This window comes from Musca vetustissima, unplaced genomic scaffold, assembly GCF_032173495.1.
Source record: "Musca vetustissima isolate MV318-11 ecotype Yass unplaced genomic scaffold, APGP_CSIRO_Mvet_v1 utg50827, whole genome shotgun sequence".
In the NCBI taxonomy this organism is placed as follows: Eukaryota; Metazoa; Arthropoda; class Insecta; order Diptera; family Muscidae; genus Musca; species Musca vetustissima.
Window position 1 is genome coordinate 120,079 of NW_026873938.1, and position 13,646 is coordinate 133,724.

The window sequence follows — 13,646 nt, forward strand, 5'->3', positions numbered from 1 at the left end:
TCGATGCAATTTGGATTTAGAGATGGAAGAGCTAGAGTGAAGAATAGAAGTATGTAGATAGTTTTGTGAATTCGTACAAAATTTGGTACAATTAGAATTTTTATGAAAACTATTAGAGTTGGGATCCTAAAATTTGGAGTTAGAATCATTATTGGGGTGTAGGATTGGGCTATGTAGAAAGTTTTGGAAATTCGTACTAATGTTTACTAAATGGTACCAAATTTGGAGTTAGGTGAACCGATAGAGCTAGAATCATGAAATTTGAAGTTGGGATCACTGATGGGGTATAGGATTGGGCTATGTAGACGGTTTTGGAAATTCCTACTAATGTATACTAAATGGTAACAAACATGGATTTAGGTGAAGCGATAGGGCTGGAATCTTCACATTAGGAGTTAGGATCACTGTATGGGATTGGGTATGTAGAAAATTTGAGAAATGTGTTGCAATTTCAGTAAATTGCACTAAATTGGAGCTGGAATCCTGAAATTGGGTAATAATATTTCCATTGGATTACATAATGTTGGTAGCAATTTAAATTTGTACGTAAGATTGGAAATTAGTACTTATGATTGTTAATTAGTACTTATGATGTTATGTACATTTCTAATAAAGTGTACTAACTGGTACTTAATTTGGGATTGTGTGAACCTATTACAAGAGTACAAAAGTTAATAAATTATACAAAATTTATTATAGAGCTTGATTTCTGTTGTCGTCAGAATTGGTGTGTAGTGTTGGTATATGGAGGTAATTTTTGAAATGCGTAATATAAGAGAACATATGTAATAAATGGTACTAAAATTATACCCTATAGACTTATGTTGTAGAGTATTATAGCTTTGTACATCCCCAAGAGCTTGTAACGATCATCGCGATGCATGCCGTTCGCCACATCTCGACTAGCTGAGCCAATCTAGACATGTGTGTCCGTCCGACTGTCTATTATACTTTGTAAACACGACCAATCGTAACAAAATTGGATGGGTTCTTGCCAAAGAAGACCGCTATTGTTGTTGATTTTAATGCGTTTATTTTGGTCTGTTTTTCTGGTCACCTAGAGGTCACAATTATGACCCGAATACTACGAAATTTTACACCAAGAAGGGAATCTTGCCGCAGAATAAGCATGTCTGTTTTGATAAATATCGGCCAATATTTAGCCAGTCAAAAGGACACAGACTGTGAACAACTACAATATTTCTATTCTAGGGTGTATATATTTACTCCTGAAGGACATATCCAGAGGAGTGGTTTATGCTTATTTTATAGCATAAATATTATGCTCGGGAAAATAAGATTTGGAAAATATGCCAGGGTTAGAAAGTACATCTGTTTACCTATAATAGGTCGAGAGAGTGCAAATATCGCGAAATATTGCCCTGGTTCGGAATATAGATCGGCAGAAACTTAGATTTCAATGGTAGTTGTGATGGGTATCATATGGCCGGCCTCGTCCGACTATACTGCTCCGCTCACTGTTTTTAATTATGGATTATTATTTACCATCGGTATGAGATCTATATTGTCACCCATGAAACATTTGAAAGATTAAAATCACCCATGGAAATGAACAAAAATGTTTCAGACAGTTTATTTAAGACTCTAAATTTAAAACAAAAATGTGTATCATTCCCACCATATCTAGAAATAAAACAAATGTTGCATTTGTCATCCCTTTAATTTTTGAGAATACGTTAACAAACGATCGATATTAAAATTGTATAAAAATATTTTGAATCGCCCTGTTTTCACAGACCGCTGACTTCAAATAAGAATGACAGTTACCGGCTACAAGACAAAGAACCAGTTTAAACTACGCATGGCATGATCAAAACAAAAATCGGAATAAAAATACTACTTAAAGAAAAATAACTAAAAATTGAGCATGCGCAACACATCGTAGCATAGGCAATAAAACGTCTCACTCTCCGCATAGCACCATGCGCAATGCATTTTTCATGGGCATAAACAAAACTCTGATCAGATAAGCAGTTATGCTTCCTCTCTTTGGCTCTCTCTCTCACTCAGCCATACAACTTCCGTTTTAAACCAGCAACAAGTAGACCTTCAAACCAGCTTGTTACCATGTCTTGGTTTTGTTTGAGCCACAACTCTCAGTTGAGTTTAAGACACCATTGCGGACGGAGATTTTATTCGGGTTTTTTTCGTTATGGTTTGCTGACGTCCATGGAAAACACACAATAGTGCGATAATAATGAAAAAAAAATTAACACAAAAAATGTGAAAGTGAAATGGAATTTCATAGCGTTTTCTTATAAAGGAAAATTCCAAACAAATTAAATTCAATTTTGTAAATAAAATAATGTTAAGTTAAAGAAAATTAAAAATAATAATTAAAAGTATAGCTTCAAAATAAAAAACCAACAACAAAAATGTTAATCATCAGCCACAGTCAACATTTCTTTGTCTTCGTCTTGTTTCTGAGTATTGCGTCACAAGCAACGGGTATGTAGCCGACTCTTGGCCAATAAAGTTTTGCCACTGCGTTTTCAAAACGAATGCAAAAGAAATCACCCTAACGTGAGAATCATTATTTTGATCTAAATTTGTGTGTTTTTATTTTTTGTTGTAGGACAACATTTAATTGCATATTTATCGCAACATGGCCTCCACGGTGAAATCACATTTCGCCAAGTCAATACTAGTCATGTCGAAATAATATCGGAATTAGAAACAACTCTCCAATATCCCGATCAAGTCTGGAGTTGGTCGGTACGCAAATTTCCCATAGATTACACCAATACGGATACAAATGAGCGGTGTGCCCTTGATCGACTGGGGGAACAAGTTCTAACGTTCGACGATGATTTGGAATATATTATATTGCCGGGAAATGAATCAACAACGTGGTTTAAGGAAATGCAGCTGATTGGTAAGTAAAAGGGGTGATGATGAAAAGATGGAAGGCCTCCACAAATTATTTTTTTGGAAGATTTTTTTTATAAATCCACGCCTTTGGAAGAACTCGAAAAATGATTTTTTATAAATCCACGCCTTTGGAAGAACTCGAAAAATGATTTTTTATAAATCCACGCCTTTGGAAGAACTCGAAAAATGATTTTTTATAAATCCACGCCTTTGGAAGAACTCGAAAAATGATTTTTTATAAATCCACGCCTTTGGAAGAACTCGAAAAATGATTTTTTATAAATCCACGCCTTTGGAAGAACTCGAAAAATGATTTTTTATAAATCCACGCCTTTGGAAGAACTCGAAAAATGATTTTTTATAAATCCACGCCTTTGGAAGAACTCGAAAAATGATTTTTTATAAATCCACGCCTTTGGAAGAACTCGAAAAATGATTTTTTATAAATCCACGCCTTTGGAAGAACTCGAAAAATGATTTTTTATAAATCCACGCCTTTGGAAGAACTCGAAAAATGATTTTTTATAAATCCACGCCTTTGGAAGATTTTTTATAAATCCACGCCTTTGGAACTCGAAAAATGATTTTTTATAAATCCACGCCTTTGGAAGAACTCGAAAAATGATTTTTTATAAATCCACGCCTTTGGAAGAACTCGAAAAATGATTTTTTATAAATCCACGCCTTTGGAAGAACTCGAAAAATGATTTTTTATGAAAAATGATTTTTTATAAATCCACGCCTTTGGAAGAACTCGAAAAATGATTTTTTATAAATCCACGCCTTTGGAAGAACTCGAAAAATGATTTTTTATAAATCCACGCCTTTGGAAGAACTCGAAAAATGATTTTTTATAAATCCACGCCTTTGGAAGAAGAAAAATCGATAAAATGATCGAAAAATGATTTTTTATAAATCCACGCCTTTTATAACTCCACGCCTTTGGAAGAACTCGAAAAATGATTTTTTATAAATCCACGCCTTTGGAAGAACTCGAAAAATGATTTTTTATAAATCCACGCCTTTGGAAGAACTCGAAAAATGATTTTTTATAAATCCACGCCTTTGGAAGAACTCGAAAAATGATTTTTTATAAATCCACGCCTTTGGAAGAACTCGAAAAATGATTTTTTATAAATCCACGCCTTTGGAAGAACTCGAAAAATGATTTTTTATAAATCCACGCCTTTGGAAGAACTCGAAAAATGATTTTTTATAAATCCACGCCTTTGGAAGAACTCGAAAAATGATTTTTTATAAATCCACGCCTTTGGAAGAACTCGAAAAATGATTTTTTATAAATCCACGCCTTTGGAAGAACTCGAAAAATGATTTTTTATAAATCCACGCCTTTGGAAGAACTCGAAAAATGATTTTTTATAAATCCACGCCTTTGGAAGAACTCGAAAAATGATTTTTTATAAATCCACGCCTTTGGAAGAACTCGAAAAATGATTTTTTATAAATCCACGCCTTTGGAAGAACTCGAAAAATGATTTTTTATAAATCCACGCCTTTGGAAGAACTCGAAAAATGATTTTTTCGAAAAATAAATCCACGCCTTTGGAAGAACTCGAAAAATGATTTTTTATAAATCCACGCCTTTGGAAGAACTCGAAAAATGATTTTTTATAAATCCACGCCTTTGGAAGAACTCGAAAAATGATTTTTTATAAATCCACGCCTTTGGAAGAACTCGAAAAATGATTTTTTATAAATCCACGCCTTTGGAAGAACTCGAAAAATGATTTTTTATAAATCCACGCCTTTGGAAGAACTCGAAAAATGATTTTTTATAAATCCACGCCTTTGGAAGAACTCGAAAAATGATTTTTTATAAATCCACGCCTTTGGAAGAACTCGAAAAATGATTTTTTATAAATCCACGCCTTTGGAAGAACTCGAAAAATGATTTTTTATAAATCCACGCCTTTGGAAGAACTCGAAAAATGATTTTTTATAAATCCACGCCTTTGGAAGAACTCGAAAAATGATTTTTTTATAAATCCACGCCTTTGGAAGAACTCGAAAAATGATTTTTTATAAATCCACGCCTTTGGAAGAACTCGAAAAATGATTTTTTATAAATCCACGCCTTTGGAAGAACTCGAAAAATGATTTTTTATAAATCCACGCCTTTGGAAGAACTCGAAAAATGATTTTTTATAAATCCACGCCTTTGGAAGATCTCGAAAAATGATTTTTTAATAAATCCACGCCTTTGGAAGATCTCGAAAAATGATTTTTTATAAATCCACGCCTTTGGAAGATCTCGAAAAATGATTTTTTATAAATCCACGCCTTTGGAAGAACTCGAAAAATGATTTTTTATAAATCCACGCCTTTGGAAGAACTCGAAAAATGATTTTTTATAAATCCACGCCTTTGGAAGAACTCGAAAAATGATTTTTTATAAATCCACGCCTTTGGAAGAACTCGAAAAATGATTTTTTATAAATCCACGCCTTTGGAAGATCTCGAAAAATTATTTTTTTATAAATCCACGCCTTTGGAAGATCTCGAAAAAGGATTTTTTATAAATCCACGCCTTTGGAAGATCTCGAAAAAGGATTTTTTATAAATCCACGCCTTTGGAAGATCTCGAAAAATGATTTTTTATAAATCCACGCCTTTGGAAGATCTCGAAAAATGATTTTTTATAAATCCACGCCTTTGGAAGATCTCGAAAAATGATTTTTTATAAATCCACGCCTTTGGAAGACCTCGAAAAATGATTTTTTATAAATCCTCGCCTTTGAAAGATCTCGAAAAATTATTTTTTATAAATCCACGCCTTTGGAAGATCTCAAAAAAAGGATTTTTTATAAATCCACGCCTTTGAAAGATCTCGAAAAATGATTTTTTAAAAATCCACGCCTATTTAAAAGGACTACAAAATATTTAAAAAAAATCAAGCCTATGGAAGATCTCCAAAACTATTTCCTTTTTGATGTTTTTAAATTTATTTTCCTACCAACCTATTTTCTTATTCCCTTTACAGGTCCCAAGGGTATATGGGGTAAATCGCTGGTATTGACCGAAATATCCCGCAATGTACGCGTCTGTGCCACCATTACCACAATACAGATGTCCGTGGAGCATGTGGCGGAGGCCCGTTTCAATACCCCCGTTGCCGGTTCGGTATATTTCCGTTGGTTAGCCCCGACAGATGAGGCATCCGGCGATACTCTCATTTATTCCGATCTATATCACATTCAGTCACAACCTGCCAATTCAGATCCTAGTCAACCAATGACGAAGCATCGTTGGAAAATTTTCGTTACAGATATTTTAAAATTTGATCATCATCGTACCGAGGATAATTGTAATTTCTTGCAATTGGTATTCGATCCGGCCGGAGAGGGTGAAGGTCGTGGCATTGGTGATTTAGATACACGTTTGGGTAAATTGCGGGTGGCTAAGAACGCCTTGCGTTCACCACAACGTGTTGTGTTTCGTGATGAAAAATTAGCCCTCCTGCCATCCGATTTGACAATACCCCATCGTACCCTGTATTTGGTGTTGTTTGAGGACCAGCATCCGGATAATTTTTTGGCTTGTACACAAATTCGCAGGGTTAAGCCGTTGACATATAAGTGAGTGATGGATGGATGAGCTTTAAGAAACTATTTTATTTTCAATAATTGTTATATTTTTAGGTCCATAATAAACCATGAGGGTATTAAGGGCGAAATTACCATGACCCAACGCTCGAAATTTGATCCCACTTTCTTGAATTTCACCATGAATACGGTGGCGGAAAATGCCACAAATGTGGCTCGTAAATTTGCCGAGGATGTTGCTGCCTTCCGGATACATCAGTTACCCCCGGCTCCACTCAAATTGGGCTTGCCAGGATATTGTGAATCCACTGGGGAACTTTACAATCCTCGAGAGGTGGAGAAACATCAAATACCTCCCGCTGGCTATGGTACCCAAGATCAATATCCCATCGGAGATTTAAGTGGCAAATTGCAGAGTCGAAATAAAAATTATTATCATCACTACTTCTTGCCTGGAACCAGTTCTGAGCTTAATGGACTCTATTGGGATATATTTTTACCTCTACAGGGTCTGGAGAGTATTGCCCATCGTAGTTTGGTCGTATATCAATACAATCGTACCCAGCTGGATAATATCACGGAAATGGTGTGGGACTGTGCGAACATAAATCAGTATCAGCCGAATGGTATCTATCAGAAGCCGATGTTTACGGCCCAAGTGCTATTCCGCTATCCGATTGTGGGTAGAGTTCTATTTCGACAACCCGCAGAGGAGCCATGGCAGGATACAACAGTAATTTTTGAATATCTCATCCATGCGGATGGTTCGACACAGAATAATACCTTCTCACATCGCTGGGCTATACACAGCAGTGCTCCGGGTAAAGATTTTTATGATTGGCAAAATCGTTGCATTTCGGCGGGTGGGGTATTTAATCCCCATAAGGTGGATTGGGGTAATCGTTCGGTGGAGGATTATTGTAGTGCTCGGCTACCGGGTATGTGTCAGGTGGGAGCATTAGATACTCGGATAGGGACCCTCAATATTGCCGGAAGTAAGCAAAATGCTCAACAAATAAGTCGTCGAATGTTTACCGATACTAATTTGCCGCTGTCGGGAAGGCACAACATTCTGGGGAAGTCTTTGGTACTGTACGATGATTTTGGACCCCAAGCCAGAGGGGAGAGACTGGCGTGTTCCATGTAAGTCAACAAGGGATTAAAAAAAAAATCATATATTAATCTGCCCTTCTCTATTCAGAATCATAGGTCACTATCGCCGCAAGGTGGTGGCCAAGGAATGGTATGCCAATGGGGATGAGGTAAATGTGATTGGTAAAGTTGAGGTGACTCAGCAATCGGAATATGATATCAGTAATATTGAGGTGCAATTTAAGGGACTCAATGAAAACAGTGGCTATCACATACATATGGTAGGTCTAACTCCCCTCCCTCATCCCCCCTCTAGGGAATTTATTTTTTTTTTCTTTTACAGACCCCCGTAGAGGACAACTTGGCCTTCCCTTGTGAAGAGACCACCCTGTATGGTCACTTCAATCCTTTTCAAGTGAATCCAAAACATTCACCGCCACCGCGACACGGCAGTACCGAACAATATGAAATGGGCGATTTGAGTGGAAAATTCGGAACCTTAGATAAGCTGACGCAATATGAAGGATTCTTCAATGACACCCAGTTGCCATTATTTGGTATAAATAGTATTATTGGGAGATCGGTAGTTATACACAAGAAGAGGAGGAATGCTCGTTGGGCTTGCAGCACATTGGAGCGTGGTTATTCACCAAGTGAGGCAAGGGAAATTCGAGCTATTGCCTCATTTCATCATCCCACAGGATATGCATATGGTTATGTTAAAATGACCCAATTGATTCACAATGATGGCAGTCAGTCGGATACGGTGTTGGAAGTGAAGCTAAGGCATCCGGGTAAAAATGATAGGAATGTGGTAAGTAAAAAAAAAATCGGATCATAAGGCCATAAGTCCTTCCATAATCGTGGATTTTTTAAAAATACTTTTTCGAGATCTTCCATAGGCGTGGATTTTTTTATAAATACTTTTCCGTGATCTTCCATGTGCGTGGATTTTTTAAAAATTATATTTCAAGATCTTCCATAGGCGTGGATTTTTTAAAAATTATTTTTCAAGATCTTCCATAGGCGTGGATTTTTTAAAAATTATTTTTCACGATCTTCCATAGGCGTGGATTTTTTAAAAATTATTTTTCAAGATCTTCCATAGGCGTGGATTTTTTAAAAATTATTTTTCAAGATCTTCCATAGGCGTGGATTTTTTAAAAATTATTTTTCAAGATCTTCCATAGGCGTGGATTTTTTAAAAATTATTTTTCAAGATCTTCCATAGGCGTAGATTTTGTAAAAAATACTTTTCCGTGATCTTCCATAGTCGTGGATTTTTTAAAAATAATTTTTTGTAATCTTCCATAGTCGTGGATTTTTATACCCTACACAACTATGTTGTCAGGGTATTATAGCTTTGTGCAGCCCCAAATGTTTGTAACGCCGCGAAATATTGGTCCTAGACCCACCTTTAAGTATACCGATCGTCATATCTCCTAGCTGAGTCGATCTATGTGTGGTCCGTCCGTCCGTCTGTCCATTATAATTTGTAAACACGATACAGGCCACAGTTATGGACCAATCTTCACGAAATTTTGCATGTAGGATCTGGCCAATGAAGACCCCTATTGTTTTTGGAAAAGATCGGTTAATATTTAGGGGATTGGACCAAAAAAATTTTTGTCGGTTTTTTTTCAGAGGCCGCAATTATGGCCCAAACACCGCGAATTTTTGCATGGAGAAGTGGATCGGGCCAGAGAATAAGCATGCATGTTTTGATAAAGATCGGTCAATATTTAGCGGGTCAAATGGACCCTGACTTTTGTGTGAAAAATGACAAAATTTGTATTCTATGGCATATATATTTACTCCTGGAGGATGTAGACCCCAGGAGTTAATAGCATATCCAAGAGGAGTGGTTGGCCTTTAAATTGATACCAAATATAGTGATGTGTCTACTCAGATGTGGGAGTTACAGTCAAATATTTACAGATGCTTACGTATTCAGATATTATTTAGTAACCCATTACCACATTAGAGGGAGAAATATCGCGCTGATGGCTTTGAAATTTTTCATGAAGTTCCAGTTATGGTCAAGAACAACGCCTACAATTTTCGGTGATGATCAGATTAAAATTTTGGGATGAAATGGACCGAAAACATAATTTTTTGTGTGTTTTCGTGGAGTATAATCCGAAAATCACAACACAACCCACCGTGAAGGTAATCTGGACAAGTAATTAGAAGGACTGTACTGAATATTCGAAAAAAGTAAGGAAGAGGTGTTGTTAACCTCTAATCGGACAAGAGGGGGCAAATATCACGAAATATTACTCAGACTCGGAATAAACATCCTCAGAAAGTTAGAGTTCGTGGTAGTTGTGTAGGGTATGGCATGGTCGGCCCCGTCCGACTATACTGCACCGCTCACTGGTTTAAAAATAATTTTTTGTAATCTTCCATAGTCGTGGATTTTTTAAAAATAATTTTTTGTAATCTTCCATAGTCGTGGATTTTTTAAAAATAATTTTTTGTAATCTTCCATAGTCGTGGATTTTTTAAAAATATTTGTTACGAGATCTCCAAAAAATATTTTCAAATAATCCACGCCTATGGAAAATCTCCAATTTTTTTAATCTACCTCTAAAATATTATTATATGTTTTTATCCCTTTCCAGACCCGCAATCATAATTGGCAGATTTTTGTTAATCCAGTTGGTGTCGATGCTGCAGTCAAGCCCACAAACACAAGATGTGTAGCTGGAGGTTATGTTTGGAATCCCTATTTTACCCAATTGGCAGATCCTTTGAATGTAAGTAGCGGAACAAAGATCTCTTGAAATCCAAATAAGTTTATCCTTTCACTTACTTTTACAGCGTGACTTATATGAACGTGAATGTGGACCCGATAATCCGTTGCGTTGTTATGTAGGTGATGTTGGGGCACGTTTAGGGCCAATAGATCTTGGTGATGAACGAAAAGTTTTCACCGATCCCAATTTCCCACTCGAAGGACCAGTGGGTGCCATTGGACGTTCATTGGTCATCTTTGCTCCCGATTTTTCGGGAGAACGGTTTGCCTGTGCCAACATTGAACCGGATCATAATGTTATTAAATATATAAATTTGCAAAAACCTCCCAGATTTGTGGTGTAAGTGAAAATAATTTTTTAGACTATTCACAAATAAAAATGAATTCTCATACCTAGAGCCCAATTCCTGGAAGAATTACGTTCCGTTATGGGCATACCGGAATGGATGTTAGATGTGGATGCAAGGAAAACAAAGGAACTACACGGTGGTTCCTGCATACAAATGATTATACATTTTAAGGGACCCATAGCTCATCGCCTGGAATTGGATATGTCACGGCTGATTGCCGCAGGTCGTTTGGATGCTCCCAGTTTGTATATACCCGGTTATGTTAATACGAAACGTAAGGCGACTATTTCGTATAGGACTTGTGGTGTTCGGGATCGTAATGAACGTAAGTTGCATTGAAAGCTTTTGAAGTTGTTGTACTTTAAATTATTTTTTTCAGGTAACAAATCCAGTAGAGGTGGCTCCTCGGATTCCATCCAGAATGAACATAATTTAATATTGTTGATATTACTCAGTGTATATTCATTAAGAATGTATTTGTTTTAAGTTATTGTAAATAGAAATAATTATTAGTAGATTTTTGTAAGTGCAATAAATATTGTGTATACATATATTAAAAAAAGAGTCGGGTGATGAGGATGTTTGAATCTTGAGATTTAAAATTAGGGGTTCTAAAAAGGTAGTATGTTTAGAAATTCTAAATAGACCAACATTCTGAAACTTTGATTCTTTATACACTATGATGTTTTTTTATTTTTTCCCTCTTAATTAAGGGGGTGATAGATACCAAGTAAGGGCTCTGATTGACTTTAAGGGAACCCCACCCATTCTCGATTTTAATTTTTCAAGATTTTCAATGGGCTGGTAAATCAATACCAATGCTTGTTAAGGTTTGTAACTTTGCACATATATATTTGAAGATTTAAAAGAGAAGAAAAATAATTTACAAAAAAAATTTGTTATTGTTTTGTTGTTGTTTTTTGTAATTAAAGAAAAGTCCTTATTTTTGATGGCGGGCATGATAACTCCTCACTGGAACATCGGAATCCGAAAATTCCAACGGTGTTAGAAAGAGTACATGTCTGGCTCTCGTATGAACTAGGATTATTGACTTCCCTCTAAAATTAACAAAATGGTGGACCTTTGAAAAAATATTTTTTGGAAAATCGCCGATTTTTTACCAAAAACCAAGTTAAAAAATAAGGAAGATCTTCACCGATTGGCTTTATCCTAGTTCATACGAGAGCTATACACTCCCAGAGAAACGTTGAAAAATTTGGAACCGATTGGATTATTAGTTTTTGAGTTATCGTACCCGCCATTCGCAAAAAATGTTTAGAGAAAAACGCGTTTAAAGTTTGAGAAGCCCTTCAGCCGTCACTTGATGCTGACACAACAAATCGGATATATCTTCAAGAGTTCTTGAGATTTTCACTTGAAATTTTGTAGAGACATTCTATAACCAGTGTAGATTCGAATTATATCAACAAAATTTTTGACCCCGAGAATGGGGGGGGTCCTCTTAACCTGGCAAATTCCAGGCCAATCTTGGCCATCTTCCAGCTCACTTTTTCCCCTGTGTCACCGTTGAAAAAGTGAGCTGAACTATAAAAAATGGTTTAAGGCGTCGGGTTAGTTACTCGGATAATCCAGCCTACTATGAAAAATTATGAAAACCAAGCCCCTTTAATGTTGACGACCCCTGCAAACGTTCTGCGAATCTGTAATTGGAATGTTCGCACATATAACACAACAGGCGCAGTTTTCGTTTTTTGGCGGATGTACCCAACAAATACTAAGCCGATATTATTGCCCTACAAGTAATGCGATGGAAAGGGGCAGGCGAAAGTAAATGTTTATGCACTACATTACAGCTACCATGAAACGGACATGAATTTCCAGATTTATGGCAAACCGGAGAATAAAAGATCTAGTCTCCAGATTCATTCCAGTGTGGATGAGCAAATTGCTATTATCCTATGCCCCGAAGACAAAGACGAGCAGACCAAAGCCATATTCTATGAAAATTCAGCTCCCATGAAGAAACATCCGAAAACGGCATGAGGCAGATTAACATCGATACAGCAAAAAAAAAGGATAGGTTGCAGCACCAGATTAAAACATCTCGATATACACAAGCCCACCTGGCTTTCACCCGATCAAAAAGCGAGAAATTAAATTGATCATATTGTGGTAGACGGAAGGCTTTCATCCAGTACAATAGACGTTCGATCGATTCGAGGAGCGAATATCGATTCGGACCATTACCTTGTAGTAGCCAAAGTTCGCGCTCGTCTTGATGTAGAAGCGAAGGTGAGATCTAACACAACATGGGGACTCTACGTCGAAAAGCTTCAAATACATGCCCAATGATTGGAACGTCTGAATCCTGTGTCCCGAGCACAAACAAGGAGACGATATATGCATATAAAGTGCTATGCAGCGTGCTGTGTGAACGTCTGATGCCAATGGTCAATGACATTATTGTACCATACCAATGCAGCTTTAGATAAATCCTCCATATATTAGACCCTCAACCCCCCGCCATTCAAATAGAGAGCAGAACTTCTATGAGAGAGTCATTATGAAGTTACCTTTAAAATGACAACAAATCATACAACAAAACGGTACATATTTGGCCCAAATCGTACATTCCGAAGCATGTTAAATAAAGTCCTATAGTTCATATAAAAATAATGGATTTATTTTTCCCCTACCTAATATATTAATTATTGCAATCGTTACAAATATTCTGCCAATATTCGTATAAAGTAGTGTGTCTCCGCTTATAATCATATGTGAAATATTTACGACACACACACCTTTATCTATTAGAGGATAATTAAATCAAAAAGCTCTATCTTCATCTTATTTATAAATATAAACGATTTACCAAAACAACTTTTCATAATCTGATATAAAAAAATCAAACAAAAACGAATTACCTGTTCGGGAACGATGATTGCATTTGAAGAGAATACAGCTTGGACAATAGAAACATAAGAGAAATAACATATCTCTTTTAAACAGAAGAAATATTTTTATTCACAG

At 36.3% G+C, this 13,646-nt stretch overlaps 1 protein-coding gene across 1 annotated transcript; it reads left to right on the forward strand.

Moving 5' to 3' along the window:
• The first annotated feature begins 2,396 nt into the window (after positions 1–2,396).
• LOC133329207 (uncharacterized) lies at positions 2,397–11,152 on the forward strand. Its single transcript, XM_061537703.1, has 10 exons — positions 2,397–2,469; positions 2,597–2,896; positions 5,894–6,488; positions 6,552–7,598; positions 7,657–7,828; positions 7,891–8,361; positions 10,172–10,306; positions 10,371–10,645; positions 10,703–10,980; positions 11,035–11,152. The coding sequence occupies exons 1-10, from the start codon at positions 2,397–2,399 to the stop codon at positions 11,139–11,141; spliced, it is 3,453 nt and encodes a 1,150-aa protein (XP_061393687.1). The 3' UTR covers positions 11,142–11,152.
• Positions 11,153–13,646: the final 2,494 nt, after the last annotated feature.